The 18,191-nt window shown below is 37.4% G+C and overlaps 1 protein-coding gene across 3 annotated transcripts in view; it reads right to left on the reverse strand.

The window, feature by feature from the left end:
* Positions 1 to 15,774: 15,774 nt before the first annotated feature.
* Positions 15,775 to 18,191, reverse strand: part of HNRNPLL (heterogeneous nuclear ribonucleoprotein L like) — a 36,584-nt gene continuing 34,167 nt past the window's right edge. For all 3 annotated transcript variants that reach the window (XM_078056204.1, XM_078056203.1, XM_078056205.1), the window contains one exon: positions 15,775 to 16,516. In XM_078056204.1, the coding sequence (XP_077912330.1) occupies positions 16,461 to 16,516 (56 nt within the window). In that variant the 3' untranslated portion in view covers positions 15,775 to 16,460. The remainder of the gene's footprint in view (positions 16,517 to 18,191) is intronic.

Below are 18,191 nucleotides of genomic sequence, written 5' to 3' on the forward strand. Positions count from 1 at the left end.
TGTTCCACTGATTTATTTCTATTTTGTGCCACCACCCACTGTGTTGATAAGTTTGAAACTAGATAGTTTTAGTTCTCCAATTTTGTTCTTTTTCAAAGTTGTTTTGACATTCTGGGTCCTTTGCATTTCATATAAATTTTTAGAATCAGGTTATAAATTTTAATTGAAAAAAAAAAGCCTGCTGGGATTTTGAAAGAGATTGCCTTAAATTTATAGATCAATTGGTGAGAACTGACATTTTAACTATACTGAGTCTTCTGACCCATAAAAAAGATAGACTTCTCAATTTATTTAGGTCTTCTCTCATCAATGCCTTATAGTTTTCAGTGCACAGGTCTTAACACATCTTTTGTCAGGTTTATTCCCTAAATAGTTCATATTTTTTATGCTACTTTAAGTGGTACTTAAATTTTTTTCAATTTCTGATTATTTGTTGCTAGTATTCAAATAGTAGACCTAAATTTTGAGTTCTACTTTTTAATTTCTTGTTTTTTTATAGTTCTCTGTTTTTTTGTTATTAAAAGCATTCCATGGGATCAGCTCAAGTCATGATCCCAGGGTCCTGAGATCGAGTCCCGCATCGGGGTCCTTGCTCAGCGGGGAGCCTGCTTCTCCCTCTGCCTGCCGCTCCCCCTGCTTGTGCTCTCTCTCCCTCTCTCTGACAAATGAAATCTTTAAAATAAATAAAAGCACCCCATAATTGCTTCACTCATGCAAAATCTTCTCATCTAAGAATGTAAGTTTTTGTGTTATAATTTTCTTCTGCTCCCTGAATAGTCTGTTTTCTCTAGGTTTCTTTGCTGTTGTTTGGGTCTTTATCTTTCATGTTAAAGGATTGATTTTTTTTTTTTTTTTGGCAGTCCATTCATATTCAAGAGGAAGACACTAAAAAGCCAATTAGAAGTTCTGTATGCATGGGCAAGGATGGTTCACCACTAGCCATATCTGTAGAGTAACTTCCCATTCCAAAAAAAAACCCTAAAATGTCAGAATCTGTAATATTTTTGCCTTTGGCTAGACAGGTTCTCCAGAAAAGAATCCTCCAAAAAAGCAAATAAAAAAATGTATATTATGTACCCTGATGAAATATATCAATACTTTCAGAAGATAATGAAATAAAACAAAGCTATGTGAAAAATGCTTCAATTTCCAAAATATTAAAAATTTGTGAATCCTACGCTTACCATTCCTCCACATTCATTATGCTTGATTCACTCTGATTTGCTGATGACTTTCCAAATATAGCATTCAGAACTAACCTAATATTCCAGAAATAGTCTGGCCAACCTACAAAACAGTGACCTGATCTGAAAAATGTTTCTCTCTCCTGATTTTGTTAGTGCTGTTTTAGCCTCATCACAGTGTGGTTTCGTGCAGGCATAGCTCCTTTATTGCACTTCCCTTGAAATGCACTGCATTTCTTACTAACTGAAGTTTTGGGGCAACCCTGCTTCAAGCAAGTCCATCAGCACCATTTTTCCAACAGTATTTGCGCACTTCACGTCTCTGTCACGTTTTGGCAATTCTTGCAATATTTCCAACATTTTCATTATTATATTTGAATTGCTGCAATCTCATGATACAACTTTAATAGATGAGATGTTGCTTCTTATGGATGAGCAAAGAAAGTGGTTTCTTGAGATCGAAATTACTCCTGGTGAAGATGCTGTGAAGATCGTTGAAGTGACAACAAAGGATTTGGAATATTGTATAAACTTAATTGATAAAGCAGCAGCAGGGTTTGAGAGGATGGACTCCAATTTTGAAAGAAGTTTTATGGGTAAAATACTGTCAACATCACATGCTACAGAGAAATTGTTCATGAAAGGAAGAGTCAATCAATGTCAATCAATTTCATTGTCTTATTTTATGAAATTGCCACCACCAGCCACCCCGACTTGAGCAACCACCACCCCATTCGGTCAGCGGCCATCAACATCAAGGCAAGACCCTCCACTAGCAAAAAGATTGATTACCTGAAAGCTCAAATGATGGTATTTTTTGCAATGAAGTATTCTTAAAGTATGAACATTGTTTTTTAGACATAATACTATTGTACACTTAATAGACTCCAGTATAGTGTAAACATAACTTTTATATGCACTATGAAACCAAAAACTTCATTCGACCTGCTTTATTGTGATATTCTTTACTGTGGTGGTCTGGAACCCAACCGGCAATACCTCTGAGGTATACCTGTATTTAGACTGTGGTCAGTAAAAAGCCCCCCAGCCGTCCAACCATTGGAAAGCGAATGCAACTCTATTAGTTTTCTATTCTTGTCATAACAAATTGCCACAAACTTAATGGCTTAAACAACACAAATTTATTATCATACAGTTCAATAGATCAGAAATCTGATACTGGTCTCACTTGGCTAAAATCAAGGTGTCAGCAAGACTGTGTTCCTGTCTGGAGGTTCTAGGGGAGAATCTCTTTCTTTGCTCATTCAGGTCGTTGGCATAATTCAGTTCATTGCAGTTGTGGCACTGAGACCCCCATTTGCTTGCTGACTCTCAACTTAAGGACTGTTCCCATCTTTAGAGACTACCCACATTTCTTGACTTGTGGCCTCCATTCTCCATCTTAAAAACCATCAATAGCAGTCAAGTTCTTCTCATCCAAATGTCTCCTCCTTCTCCTATCTCCTCCCTCAATGCAGATGGGAAGTTCTCAATTTCAAAGACTCTTGTGATTAGATTGGCCTCACCTGGATAATCCAGGATACTCTCCCCAACTAAAGGTCAGTAAATTTACTCACATCAGCAAAGTCCCTTTTGCCATGAGGTTACATATTTACAGGTTTGGGGCATTAGGACTTGGACATCTTGGTGAGCAGTTAAGTGTGTGTGCTTTGGAATCCTCAGGGGTTTGAATCTGGTTCTAACACCCAATGGCTGAGCAATCTTGGACAAGTTACTTTAAGTCTCTCCTTTATAATAATGGCATCTTCCCCAGCTGACTCCCATAAGAACTACAGAACACATACTTAGCAGGTGCCTAACATACATAAACGCTGAGTAACTCTTAGCTATTATTATTAAACTTAAATGAGGAACCTTTTCTTATCTCAATTAAATTCCATCAAATTGTTTCCAACCCAGGGCCATAGCCAGTCAAGATAGTTTTTAATCTCAATTCTGTGGTCTGCAGTATTTTAACTTCCTTTTAGATTTGTGTCACGCTTGCTGCTTCATCCTGGTCACAAAGTTAAGGAAGGTCAAGCTGTAGCTTTCACAACAATGGAGACAGCTCTTATCTTTGAGAACAGTCATGTGAGAGACCCTGACTCTCTGGGTCAGGGGCTAAGAAGGGGAAAGGAAATACAAAGGCTCCCGCCCTGAAGGCATTCCTAGTCTAATTAGTAGCCCCTTTCAAAATAAGAAAAAAAAAAAAAAGGGTCACTGCAAATGACACCCAAGGCCCACTCTAAGACAATTTAGTTTTAAGTGGATAAATGAGATAAGGAGATATTAACATCCTCACTTTATAGATTAATAAACAACTGAGGCTCAGGCCATTTTAAATGACTTTTTTGGGCTCAAATAGCTGATAGCAGAGGGAGGCCATGAACCCAGGATTTCTGACTCCAAATCCTACATTCCTTCCCTCTCCACACTCTTCCTTCTAATGGTTTGGAAACCAAAATGGAAAACATCTTCCTATGACCTGGAGCAGGTACACCACTGGCATTTACAGTTCTACTTGCCACACCTTGGAACCTGAAAAGCCCCAGAAAGGGGACAACTAAATGATGGAAGAAATCCTGGGCCTTTGATGAAAGAAGAGCTACTTCATTAGAATTAAAAAAAAAGAGAGAGAGAGAAATTGGAACTCTTCAGCTTAGAAATGTTACAGCTGAGGGAAAAAAAAAAAACAACCAATCCAGACTGACAGAACAAAGACTGATGGGCACTATTTCTGTAATCTAGTTGGCACCTTTCAAACTCCTGGTAAAGTACTTCTTCACAGAGCAGAAATGTATCCAACTCTCTACTTCCATGAAGTAGAGCTAGCCAGAAAAATCAGTCTTCATAACAGTGAGTTCCTGGAAAAAATTTATAAATTGATCATTAGGGAATTAAAATGTGTTTTCCCATTATTTCCCATTTCCCAGTAGCATGATCAAGCATCTTGACCAAGGCAGTATTATGTCAAATAAATCACAGATATGGCCAACATAGATGAAAGCCCAATATTATGACTTCAAAATTCCATATTCATAAAAAAGGGTCAATATGTACCACATCCTGGTTGTGTGAGATCTCAATTTACTATAACATGCGTATATAAATATACATAATTCATATATATTCAATACTAAAAGTGAAATTCTATCACATAAACTTCTCTTAAACTATTTAATTTTGCCTGCCTTTAGAATTTAGGAGGGCTTTTATGGAGATCATATGAGTAAGTCAAGTCTTCAAGAAAACAAACAAAAAAAAAACCGTCCAGATAGGTTGTAATAATTCAAACCACCAACTAGTTGGATTTACTATTATCTGAGATATACTACATTTTAATCTATAAAATCCATTTTTATTGTTGAAAAAGTCTCAAAGGAGCAGCTGACCATGAATCTGAAATGACAATGATTGGGTTGTGACAGCCTATATTTCCCTCCCAAGTGCCAACCCCATGGCAGTGCCGAGGCCCTCTCCAATGGAAGTGCCCCCTATCTGTCCTGAAGATTTATACTACCACCAGAAGCACGTTTATATATATTATTTCATTGTGAGAGATAGGACAGATATTACTGTTCTCATTTTACACAAAAAAGATCTAAGGTTTAAGGTACCTTAAATGACTTTGCTCAAGGTCACACAGCTCATTAGTAGAACAGCTGGGACAAGAAGTCAGGTCTCACAAGTCCTGATACACAGTGCTACCTCAAAGTTATTAGGAGTTATTTTTGACTCATCCAAAACAACCAGAATGTAGTTAAAAGAGTTCTGTTTCTGTCCCTTCTCAATCTCAAACACATTATCTTGAAATATGTATAAATTGTGCCTTAACTGAAAAATACCACTCTTTGCTGCAGTATATCCAGTCACCTGTCTGCTAGGACAAAAAGACATTTCTTCTAAGAATGTTTGGGGGGTGGCAAGACGTATACGCGATCAAAGTGGGACTTCTGGCTGATACAGTAGGACTACAGTTCAGACAGAATATAAAGCTAGGTCTTTCCAGTAAGGTGTCTCCCACTTAATGGAGCTTTTTTTTTTTTTTTTTTTTAAAGATTTTTATTTATTTATTTGCGAGAGAGAGAATGAGAGACAGAGAGCACGAGAGGGGGGAGGGTCAGAGGGAGAAGCAGACCCCCCACTGAGCAGGGAGCCCGATGCAGGACTCGATCCCGGGACTCCAGGATCATGACCTGAGCCGAAGGCAGTCGCTCAACCGACTGAGCCACCCAGGCGCCCAATGGAGCTGTTTTTAAAATGCCTATGATCACTCCCTCTCATTAGATGGCCAATGGCACAGTGAGATTTTCTTGTGATCATAGATGTCTAGATTTTTCTCAAAGCCATATAGCTTTGGGGGGGGGAATCAAAGTTCTAACTACTGTATTTCTTTTTTTCAACTGAGTTAGAATCTGGTGCACCTCAGATATTTCTTCAAGCTCAGAAAGGGAAAACCAATACCTGGGTGTGCCAACACTATTGTTCCCCTCCCCCATCACAGAACCCATCCCATAACCTGGCCCCATCTATATTACCCATGACCTGAATAGAGGTGGCTAGTGTCATTAGGGAATACCATGGAACAGAAGCACTGTTGCTTGGCAATGATCTCCTCAGCTAGCTTCCCATAAGCTGGGATAGAAATTTCTTCCCCTTATCCAAGTTACCTCTGTGATATATACCAGCTTTAAGGATCCTCACATGAGCACTCATGATGCAAGAAGTTGGTAGGCAGCCTGAGCCATTCCTTTATTCACTAAAACTTTGCTACAAGAGCAAAATTACTAAGGAACAAGAATAATTGGATCAATTTATGAAATCTATCTGGATAATTCAGACAAGAAAAAAACTGTTACTCAAAAACAATTTTACTCATTTTATCCAAATAATTTTGGACAGCCCCTTTCCCCAAGTGATAACTCTTGGGTCAGAAAAGAATTTAAAACAAAAACAAACACCACCACATAGAACTGCTTCTTGAGCAGATGGTGTCATCTAGCCTAAACCATATATCGTATCAATGCAGAGGCAGACCTAGGAACTCTTACTATAATCCAGGTCTTCCTCCTCAGTCTCTGCCCTTTGCACTATACACAGTCACGTGCTCTTCACTGGAAGAGCATCACAGCCCACCAAACAACCCTGGGTTTGTTCAATCCAATGCGTCACACCTGGTGGCAGGTAGGTTGGGAGGTAGGCTCCAAGGGGTTTTCCCTGTGCATTTTCAGTGGCTTACGCTACAATTTATAAATCATGTGGTCTTCATTCACACATAATGGAAATAATCACCCAAAGCAGTCCTACTTCCTCAGAAACATAAATGAACTAAGGAAAATAACAGGTTTTACTGATTCCAAGACTAGTGTATAGAGCAGAAAGTGTAGGGACTCCAAGGTTATTACACAGCAGGAGGAGGTAAAACAGGCTGTGAACTATTTCGGTCTGTTTGGTCCTGTGGTAGAAATTTCAGTTCAAATAATAGCACTTTGCTAAGAAATATTGTGGTATTAAATAAACAATTGTATGAGGCCTTTTTAGAACAAGTCTATCAGTCCTGTAGATATTACTTATCCTTTTAACAGTTTAGCAAGAAAAGCTCTACCATGATTGAGGTCACTGATAGTGGAATCAGTCCTCTCGATTAGTTTGTATTAGGCAGAAAAAGCTCAGGTTTTATCATGTATCATACAGATGCATAAAACAAAATGCAATAGCATTCTCATTTTAGATAAAAGCCTCCTAAAGCCCTCTTGAACATACCATGAACAAGAATTTATATACTATAGGGGCGCCTGTGTGGCTCGGTCGTTAAGCGTCTGCCTTCGGCTCAGGTCATGATCCCAGGGTCCTGGGATTGAGCCCCGCATAGAGCCCCCCCCATCACTCAGCAGGGAGCCTGCTTCTCCCTCTCCCATCCCCCCTGCTTGTGTTCCTGCTCTCGCTATCTGTCAAATAAATAAATAAAATCTTTTTTAAAAATTAAAAAAAAATTTATATACTATATACATAAACATTTTTGGTTTTATGTATTATTTTCTACATAAATCAGTCTCGTAATGAATTTCTTAAGCCTTTGAACAGCTATGAATGTAACATATGTATCAAAGTCTAAATAAAATCAGGTAGACTAGATAAGATTGTCTATTAACTTTCAAGGAAATTGGGTATATTCATAAATGTCTGCCTGTAGTCCAGGGCTCATTAAGTAGAGACGGCTCAGAACTTTAGTACTAGTGTCCCAGCAGAACCTGAACTGAGAGCTAGTGCACTACTCTGGTTTAGGAGTGCAGAGAAATTCTACTTCCTACTTATGGAATCATACGCTCCCGCTTCTCAAACTCTCTTTCCTAACTGCTCACTGTTGACAAGACCCCAGTGGTTTCTCTTCCCTGGCTCCAAATCACCTGCCCCATAGTCCAGGATGACAGAACGGAAGCAGCCAGCCGTCAGAGCAATGCAACCATAAGCCAGATCTAGAATCACATCTTTGGCTGGTGTTGGGTGAAATTAACCCACACTCCCCTTGGCCCACCCCCTTCCTCAGCCTACCTAACCAGCTAATGAAAGCCCTGACACACCCACTCTATTGACCCTTGTCTAAACTGAAGGGCTGCTGGGCCAAACCTTTTTTTTCCCTTTGTTGAAAAATACACATAAAATTACCATTTTAACCAATTTAAAGTGTACAATTCTATGGCATTTAGTATTTCACAATTTGCCTAACCATCACCCACTATCTAGTTCCAGAGCAATATTATCACCCCCCCCCCCCCAAATCCTGTATCCATTAGCCATCACTCCCTATTCACTCCAGCCCCCGTCCCTGGCAACCACTTATTCTGCTGTCATTTGCCACAGTGATGAATAGTTTGGGCTAACATAGCTAATACTGCCAGTCACTGAGAAGGACCAATTAATTCAATGAAACAAAAGGGCTTTTTTGTTTACATAAGAATTTTAAGGATTAACATCTGGAAGTCCAATTTAACTTCAGGTCCTAACCTCCCTATAGGTTTTGTTAAACTTTAACAGATCACAGTATCTGGGTCTCTCATCATTAATTGGTGAAATAGAATATCATACCTGTTTCCCTCCACACTCCATGCAGTGCTAATCACTCCTTGACCTCATTTTTCCATTTTGCAGAATTCATAAAAGAACAGATTTAAGTTATATTACTCAAGACTAGAGATTCACTAATCAATTTTTAGTTCCTCCTTCTTAGGAAATAGTGTTTCCTATCCCAGAAGATACTTTGCCATTCTTCTGTTGGTTCCTTTATAAGCTCAAATTAACCTACTGACTGCCTGAACTTTTAATATGTGGCACATTCTGTGCACTTAATAGATGTTAAAAAAAATAAATGAGTTAAATGTTCAAGAAGCCAAATGGTTGCAAGTGACACTTCTGGAATGGTTTTTGTAGAAACTGCTATTTGTTGGCTCCAATTGTTGTCATTTTTCCTTTGAACCTCTAAGTAATAACAAAAATAATCTTATCTACTTTACATTAATGCTTTGTGACATCATAAAATCATAAACATAAACTTCAAATGAAAAGCAATGAATAATACAATTTGCTTTGACTATTAGAAACACACACATATAGTACAATTAGGTCAAAATCTGCAGACGGACCAGGATAGCAGTATGATTCTAGTTTGTACTCATGGAATCATTCCCTCCCCCAGGCTCCCAACACCACCCCGCTTCCCCACAAAATCCTCTTTTCTGTTCAGAATCACTGTCAAATATTACTGGGCAACTCAAGCATCATCTACCACGTGTTTTTCTCCTACTGTCTTAAGAAAAGTGTTATTTCAAATAAACAAAACCACATCCATAATCATATTAACAACCTAAGTTTCACAATCCTAAATTGCAATCAAATTTCAAGTCCCCAAATTATCCCACTGGTATTCAGTTGTCTAATCAGCTACACTCCAATTATAGTAATAATCACAATATTTCAGGCCATTTACTGGCTTACTTTCCAGGCTCTCAAAAATCCGTAACTACTCCCCAGAAAGGATTAATATTGCTCTTGATTTCTCTTGGTATTTCTGGGGAGAAAAAAACCAAATGATAACCAAATTATCAAATCAACTCAAAGCAAATATTTCAGGGTTGTTCAGCTGCTTTAGCCTATCTGATTACTGTATCACAAAAGGGAGCTATATATGTTTTCAAATCAGAAATTGCCACTAATTCAGTGCTTCTGCTTAATTCAATCAAGTTCTGTAAGATTATCATAAAAGGATTTCAGTTACACAATAGAATTTGTGGTTGAGTATATATTAAAGTTTTCTGCTCTTGAAAATAAGGCAGCTCATTAACAAATCTACAGAGAATAGTTTCACTGTAGAAGAGTCCAGAAATATTTTACTTATGTTTAAACTTTAAGATAGTACTTATGACGAAAAACTCAAAGTGAGAAAATACAATGGGTCATAGGCCCAGACTGGCAAAAAGATAAAAATATCTCAGGTTTAAAAATAGGGCTACCCTGGGTGGTTCAGATGGTTAAGCATCTGCCTTCAGCTCAGGTCATGATCCCAGGGTCCTGGGATCGAGCCCCACATCGGGCTCCTGGCTCAGCTAGGAGCCTGCTTCTCCCTCTCCCTCTGCCTCTCTCCCTGCTCATGCTTTCTCTCTCTCTATCTCTGTGTCTCAAATGAATAAATAAAATCTTAAAAAAAAATAAATAAAAAAATAAGAATAGGGCTACCCGTCAAACAATTGTGTTCTTTCATGTGATTGTGCTGTTTTACATTACAACAGCTAAAGGTGAAATTTAGGCGCTTAGACATTACTTCAAACTGAAAAGGGAACACTGAAGACAGCAGTCTACTGAGCATGATCAAACTAGCCTATGCTCACAATGGTTTCCACAAGTTGTCTAAATTTAGGGTGTCTTTCTCTTCTGTGTATTTTTTCTCCACCTGCCGGTTTCTCTCAAGATAGCAAAGCGGCAACAGCAGTCCCAGGCCTACCTCACAGATGCAGGCCACGCCCCTTTGGGAGAGCATCCCCTCACCCGCTCATCAACAAATCCTAGGCTTCACTATCTTTGGATCAACCTAGATTCACCTGTTCAACCCAGAACCAGATTAGTTTAAAGCAATGCCTCCCAACCCAGACAATCCGACACCCTTGCATCAGGCTGAAATGAAACTCCTTGACAAGACCTACCTACTACACACACAGTATTTGAAGAAAAACAACATAAAAACTTATATTATCAGGGAGAAATAAAACTTATAATCAGTGCATATTGTGATACATAACTGTTCAGGAATGACTACAATAGAAGACAGAGGAGCAGGACTGCTGCAAATGAAAACTGACCCTGATGTGCTGTAATGTCAACTCAAATACTGTAATGATATAATTTTCCAAAACAGCAAACAACTCTTAGAAATATTCCAAACAAAACAATCATCTTTCCTTGCTTTACAAGGCAGTTGCATTCCTAGGAAATTCATTGTACTGTATACAAAAACACTGAGTTTATATCTACAAAATAGAGTTAATTCTAAGATCAGATAATATCTGATGGGATACTGGCAATTCATATAGGACAAGGGACAATTCTTCCTAGTCCCTGCCCATCAAATATTTGTAGTATTAGCCCCCTAAACTGTGAAAAAGCACTCCTACAAACTGTTGAAATGTTCTCCAAGGGAGCATTAAGAGCCACTGGGGTGCAGGAATCAGATTAAGTCAGTAAGGCTCACTCAAACCTCAATTACTCTACAAAATGAAGAAAGGCGAGAGGCAGCAATTAAATTCATAAATTCATAATTCATAAATTAAAACTAAGAGAATTTCACCCAAAAACCAAATAATATGATTTAAAAATGGGCATAAGACATGAACAGACATTTCTCCAAAGAAGACATACAGATGGCCAACAGACACATTATCACTTAACATCAGGAAAATGCAAATTCAAACTACCTCACACTTGTCAGAATGGCTAAAATAAAAAACAAGAAACAACAGGTGTTGGCGAGGATGTGGAGAAAAACAAACCCTCTTGCACTGTTGGTGGGAATGCAAACTGGTGCAGCCACTCTGGACAACAGCACAGAGATTCCTCAAAAAGTTAAAAATAGAACTACCCTACAACCCAGCAATCCCACTACCAGGTATTTACCTAAAGAATACAAAAACACTAATTCAAGGGGATACATGAAACCTAATGTTTACAGCAGTGTTATTTACAATAGCCAAATTATGGAAACAGCCCAAGTGTCCATCAACTGATGGATAAAGATATGAGATATAGATATATAATGGAGTATTATTCAGCCATATAAAATAATGAAACCTTGCCATTTGCAATGACATGGATGGAGCTAGAGTATAATCCTCAGTGAAATAAGTCAGTCAGAGAAAGACAAATAACAAATACCACATGATTTCACTCATATGTGGAACTTAAGAAACAAATGAGCAAAGGGGGAAAAAAAAAGCAAGAGAACAAACTGATGGTTTTCCAGAGGGGAAGTGGGTGGGGGATGGGGTTAAATAGGTGATGGGGATTAAGGAGTGCACTTGTCATGAAGAGCACCAGGTGATTAAAATAAAAACTTAAAAACAAACAAAACACGAAGAGATTTTCAAGTGCTTCCTCAGATAAAGGGCTTTATATTCAAGAAATTTCTAGTAGTAAAGCAAAGTCTTCTGTATTTGTTCAAGTTCAAAGCATGTTAAAATTAAAATTGAGATGGCTAGAAAGGTGATTAGCTGAATGAACTAAATAAAATGTATCAGTTTTGAATTAGCACTTGAATCTGTTTGGTAAAAATGCTAGGCTTTGTTTCGTTTTGTTTTTTTTTTTTGGTTTTAGGAAAAAAGCAATGACATTACAGATTAAATATCCACTAGATTTCAAATTCCCAATGGTTTTCTTGGCTTTAAACAGGAATCACGTTTGCACCACTTATTTTTTAGTTGACATTGGAAATCATCATAGTAGAAATAACTTAGAAGGAATAAAACATGCTGAGGGACAGAACCTATGAACCTTAATTTTTTGTTTCCTCTAAATCGTTTTTTGTGATTAACTCTATGAGCAAACAAGTGGTAAGGTACTATGATAAAAAAAAAGGCTTGCTACTTTTTTAAAAAAAGATTTTATTTATTTGAGAGAAAGTGAGCGAGCATGAGTGGGGGAGGGAGGCAGAGGGAGAAGCAGACTCCCCACTGAGACGGAGCTGGACTCCGGGCTCGATCCCAGAACCCTGGGATCATGACCTAAGCTGAAAGCAGACGCTTAAAGTAGTGAGCCACCCTGGGGCCCCAAAAAGGCTTGCTACTTTACATGGCCCTTTAATGGACTAAATTTTCTTAAGCCAAATGGCCATATGGAGGCAGGAAGGTTTATTGCAGTTATCTTTCTTACAAGGACCTTTGTGACCTGAAGAACTTTTTAAGTGAAGCAAAGCTCCTTGTGCTTTTGATTCTTAATTATGGAAGAATGCTCTACAGTCAAAACTGCTTTGCTCTGGAGAGGAATACAGTATCACTGATAACTACTAAAAAGCAGTTCCCTAGCAACCTATCCCTACTAATAGTGATTTTTAAAAAAATGAAACATAATTGACCCTATTTGGTCATTTTTATTCTCTTCTCTCAGTTCAGTCCTAGAAAATATAGTCTGGATAACCAAATCACTAGGATGCTGGTAAGTCTTCTGTCAGCTACAATGGCAGTTTTGTTTATTTGGGGTAATACCCTCAGCAGGAAAGTGGGACTTTAATAGGCAGCTTATATTCCTTAACTCAGTTATACAGAGGTATCATCAAATATTTACTGGAATTTAGATATGGAATAGGATTCCAATATTTAAAAAATAAAAGCTAGTATTATTTCTTTATAGCTATAGAATCTGTTCTTTCATGTTCTCCTAAAAGCAGAAAGATAGCACAAGAAATGTTGTTAAGGCTAAGGAAAGAGAGAACGTTGCCAAAGCCAATTCCATTCTAGGATCGGATAATGTCAGATATTAACAGCAGGGATGCCCAAGTAAACTGTCGAAGACATTACTGATAGCAAAGTATAGGGCTGACACACCAGTGCACAGATCAGTAAGGTACAACTTACACACACTTTAGGGGCACCTGGGTGGCTCAGTTGGTCAAGCATCTGCCTTCAGCTCAGGTCATGATCCCAGGGTCCCAGGATCAAGCCCCACATCAGGCTCCCTGCTCAGCAGGGAGTCAGCTTCTCCCTCTGCCTGCCGCTCCCCCTGCTTGTGCTAATTTTTTTTTTTAAAAACATACTTTACACCTGAAGAATTTACTCATCATTTTGTTGGGGAAAGAGAATTAAGACAGAGTTCATATCTAAAAGTCAATACCACTTAGGGGCGCCTGGGTGGCACAGTCGGTTGAGCTACCAGTTCTTGGTTTCGGCTCAGGTCATGATCTCAGGGTCCTGAGATCTAGTCCCCCGTCAGCTCCATGCTCAGTGCGGAGTCTGCTTATGACTCTCTTTCCCTCTCCCTCTGCCCCTCCCCGTGCTTTCTCTCTAAAACACATAAATCTTTTTAAAAAATAAATAAAAAATAGTCAATACCACTTAAACCAAACCTAAAGGGGCACCTGGGTGGCTCAGTTGGTTAGGCGTCTGCCTTCGGCTCAGGTCATGATCCCAGAGTCCTGGGATCGAGCCCCGCTTCGGGCTCCCTGCTCAGAGGGGAGTCTGCTTCTCCCTCTCCCTCTGCCTGCCGTTCTGCCTACTTGTGCTATCTCTCTGTCAAATAAATAAATCTTTAAAAAATAAAAATAAATAAAAAATAAACCAAATCTAAATTAAATAAGCCCTGTCATCATCAAGTTTTTGTTTCCTAAAATACAAAATAATCTATAACCATCACCATTACTTTTCAGAAGAGGGGAAGAGAAGGAGACAATTATTACATAAACTCAGAAGTTATCTTTTAAAATTAAGACATCTTAATTTTGCAACAAATGTAGAAAAGTATTTATAAGGGAAGGGGAAAAAAAGCTTTGTTTATTGTAGAGTTAGGTAAACTTAGGTTTTAAATTGGCAATGAATGAATGAGGAATGTACATACACAACACAGTACCATACACTTAGAGTTCGTACACAAAGTTACCCTCGGCAAAACATACTGTATTCCATCGTAAGAGTCTAAAACGCCTCTAGACTGAATTTAAATTTTTCTAGGTCTTCAGAGGGCTAAAGGGACATTGTCCGCAGCTATTAAAATTCAAGGGGAAATAAATGTTAATGTGTGTTTAGTTTCCATCTTAACTTTCTATTCAATAGCTCTAAACTTTTTAAACCCCTGTCTCATTTCTAAAAGGATTAAGGCAAACTGTTTTAGGTTAAAATTCAAAATAAAACTTTTACAAAAGATCTAAATGGAACTTCTGCTTGCAAATTTATTTAAAAGTCTCAAGATCACAAAACTGCTATTGCCAACTATTCAGTTAATCTGGGTAGATGAAACATTTTCCCTCTTTTAAAGATAAATATAAAATGGCTATATCACATTTTTATTATAAAAAAGCTATGCATTTGGGGCACCTGGGTGGCTCAGCTGGTTAAGTTTTGTCTGCTTTAACTCAGGTCATGATCCCAGGGTCCTGGGACTGAGCCCCGCATCAGGCTTCCTGCTCAGTGGGGAGCCTGCTTCTCCCCCTGCTTATGCGCTACGTCAAATTAATTAATTAATCTTAAAAAATGAATTTGATAACAAGTGTACTATAGTCTCTCTTTTTTTTTAAGATTTTATTTTTTACAAGAGTGAGAGAAAGAGAGCAAGCACAGCAAGGGGAGTGGCAGGCAGAGGGAGAGAGAGAGGCAGACTCCCCACTGAGCAGGGAGCCCAATGCAGGGCTCGATCCCAGGACCCTGGGATCATGACCTGAGCTGAAGGTAGACGCTTAACCAACTGAGCCACCAAGGCACTCAAGTGTGCTACATATAGTCTTTTTTTTTTTAATTTTTTTTTTTAAGATTTTATTTATTCATTTGACAGAGAGAGACACAGTGAGAGAGGGAACACAAGCAGGGTGAGTGGGAGAGGGAGAAGCAGGCTTCCCACTGAGCAGGGAGCCTGATGCAGGGCTCGATCCCAGGACCCTGGGATCACGACCTGAGCCAAAGTCAGACACTTAACAACTGAGCCACCCAGGCGCCCCTATATATAGTCTCTTAATACCATGTTTTACACCCTACTTACACCTTCCTTACGATATATTCTTTCCAAAAAAAGGAAAAAAAACAGATCCAGTGGGAGAAAGAATGTTTAATAAATGGTGTTGAAACAAATAGCTATCTGTTTGGAATAAAAATAAAATTAGATCCTTACACCTTGCACCATATAGAAAAATACATATATTACTGATGAATTCAAGAGTAAAAAATAAAAATGCAAGTACCCAAAATTCTACATACAATTTTAAGGGGTTCTGGGACTCCCTAAAGCCCATTCATGGATCTCAGGTTAGGAATTATTAATCATAACTTCTATTAAAATCTTAATGCCAAATACCAGATGTGTTTTCAAGATCAAGTCACATGCAACAAATGAAGATGAACACATTAACTCATTGTTGTAACTTTATAAAATCTCCAAACTAGAACTAGAAACAGAGGCATGGCAATACAAATGGACAATGACTTAAAAAAAAAAAAAATTACACCAATTTAAATAAGTTTGAGTGCATACTGTACAAGTGTATCCATGTCTGTTAGCCTTTCAGAAATATAAAATCAGCTAAATCTTTAGTACTTAAAATTCATTGTGTGCAATGTTATTCTCAAACTTGATTAAAATACTTAATAAATACAAGTTATGTTTAATATGAATAACTGCAACATACTTAAACATCTAAACATATAATAGGAATTCTATAATATTAAAATGCAATACTTTCACCTGCATTAATCTCATACACAATGGAAAAATACTTGCAGATAATTAGCATTAAGAATGCAAATATATTTTCACTGTGGAAGAAAAATAATAAGATTAGAAATCATATATTTGTGTAATCTACAAGGAAGCTGTAGATAGTCTACATTATGACATTCTATTTTAAAATGACAACAATTCAATATTTAACTTTACAACAAGTTTACTCAAGGCAAAATATTTGTTTATTACAGAACAGGATCTTAAATCAAAGTAAGCAAGGCAACATTAGATCAACCATCTTAGTTTTTTTTTAATGAAGTATAGCTTTAAAATTGTAATAAAGGTGAACATAAATTCTAACATGCTCTTCTCTTCTTATAAATGGGATGATGTAGAAAAGCAAAGCTTCAATGTGTAGGGATTGGAACCATCTGCAAAAATTAAAAAACAAAGTTAACAGGTCACTTCATCAAAGTTTCAAGATTACCTTGAATTAGCAGAGTAAATTATTTCACATTTTTATAAAATCAGAAGCGGAAACATAAAGAAGGAAAATTTCTATGTAAGGTAAGGGGAAGATTACTTTTGTACATCTCTACCAGCAGGTAAGCTACATGAAGGTAGGAACTTTGTCCACTGCTACATTCCTACTGCTCTAAACCTTATCTGACACATAGAGACACTCAATATTTCTTAGTGAATTAATTAATCATTACAGATAAACAGTATGGGATTAGGCTTATGTCCATCAGCAAAGTTCACTTTGCAGAATATATTAGAATGGCAATTCCTCTATAAAAGCCAGTTCAAACTGAATGGGAAGTAATCAGAGAGGGAGACAAACCCTGAGAGACTCTTAACTCTAAGAAACAAACTGAGGGTTGCTGGAGGGGAGGTGGGTAGAAGGGATGGGGTAATAGGGTGATGTGATGAGCACTGGGTATTATACGCAACTGATGAATTATTGAACCCTACATCTGAAACTAATGATGTTCTATATGTTGGCTAATTGAATTTAAATTAAAAAAAAAAAAAACAATTCAAATACAGGCTGGGAAATGGGTAAGAATGGAATGTACAGGAAGATATTAATAAGCTGAAAAAGTTCCAGAAGAGCTAGTATTAAATTCTAAAATTACTCAAAAAAAAAAAGAAAAAAAAAACAAAAAACGAGAATAAGCCACAAAAATTTTTCCATTTTATACATTTTTCTTTAACTTCTCAGACCAGGCAGAGATAATTCCTCCTCAATTAATTATACAAAGAAACAATTCTGGTATCTTACCGTATTAAAAAAAATTTTAATTCCTATAAAGGAAAAAGCATATAAATTAACAAGTATTTGCATGCACTGGAGAGGATGAAAAGATAAATAACTGTTCCTGCCTCCAAGGAGTTTAAAATACATCTTGGGTATGTCTCAAATATGCATATAATTTTAAAGTCTTTAAAAACCTTCTAACAAATATTAGGCTTGATTTACTACTTAAAATTTCCTTGTGTGACTAAAAGTTAAATGAAAGGAAGTATTCCTATTTATTTATCTTTTAATTAAAATTTTTAAACATAAAAAAATATATAGGTTGATATGATAAACCACCTAGCTTCAATAATTGTCAGCATTTGGCAGTCTTATTTCATCTACCTACCCGACACACATTTTGGGAGCTGGAATATTTTAAACTAAATCCTAGATACGTTTATTCTACCCATAAATCTGTCAGTGTGTATTTTTCTTTTTCCACATCACACCTAATAAAATTAATATTTTTTTCTCCCACTATTTAGAAAAATAAGGGTTTAACACCCTTTAGATCCAGGATCAAAATAAAGTACACAGCACAAAGCTTCAAAAGTTAAATACTTGAGCATACTTTGTGTGGTAGAAAAAGAGGTCGTTTACCATTCTGGAGAGAATAAACAGTGACAATTTCATTTAATACAAATTAAAACAATGGAATACCATTTTTCATCTATCATACTGGTTAAAGATTCAACATCTGACAAGACTCAGTGTTGGTAAAGAGTGTTGGGTAACAGGCATTCTCACATACCACAGGTAGAAATGTAAACTGGTGCAACCTTTTTAAAGGGCAATCTAGCAAC

The sequence above is a fragment of the Halichoerus grypus genome, chromosome 10, assembly GCF_964656455.1.
Source record: "Halichoerus grypus chromosome 10, mHalGry1.hap1.1, whole genome shotgun sequence".
In the NCBI taxonomy this organism is placed as follows: domain Eukaryota; kingdom Metazoa; phylum Chordata; class Mammalia; order Carnivora; family Phocidae; genus Halichoerus; species Halichoerus grypus.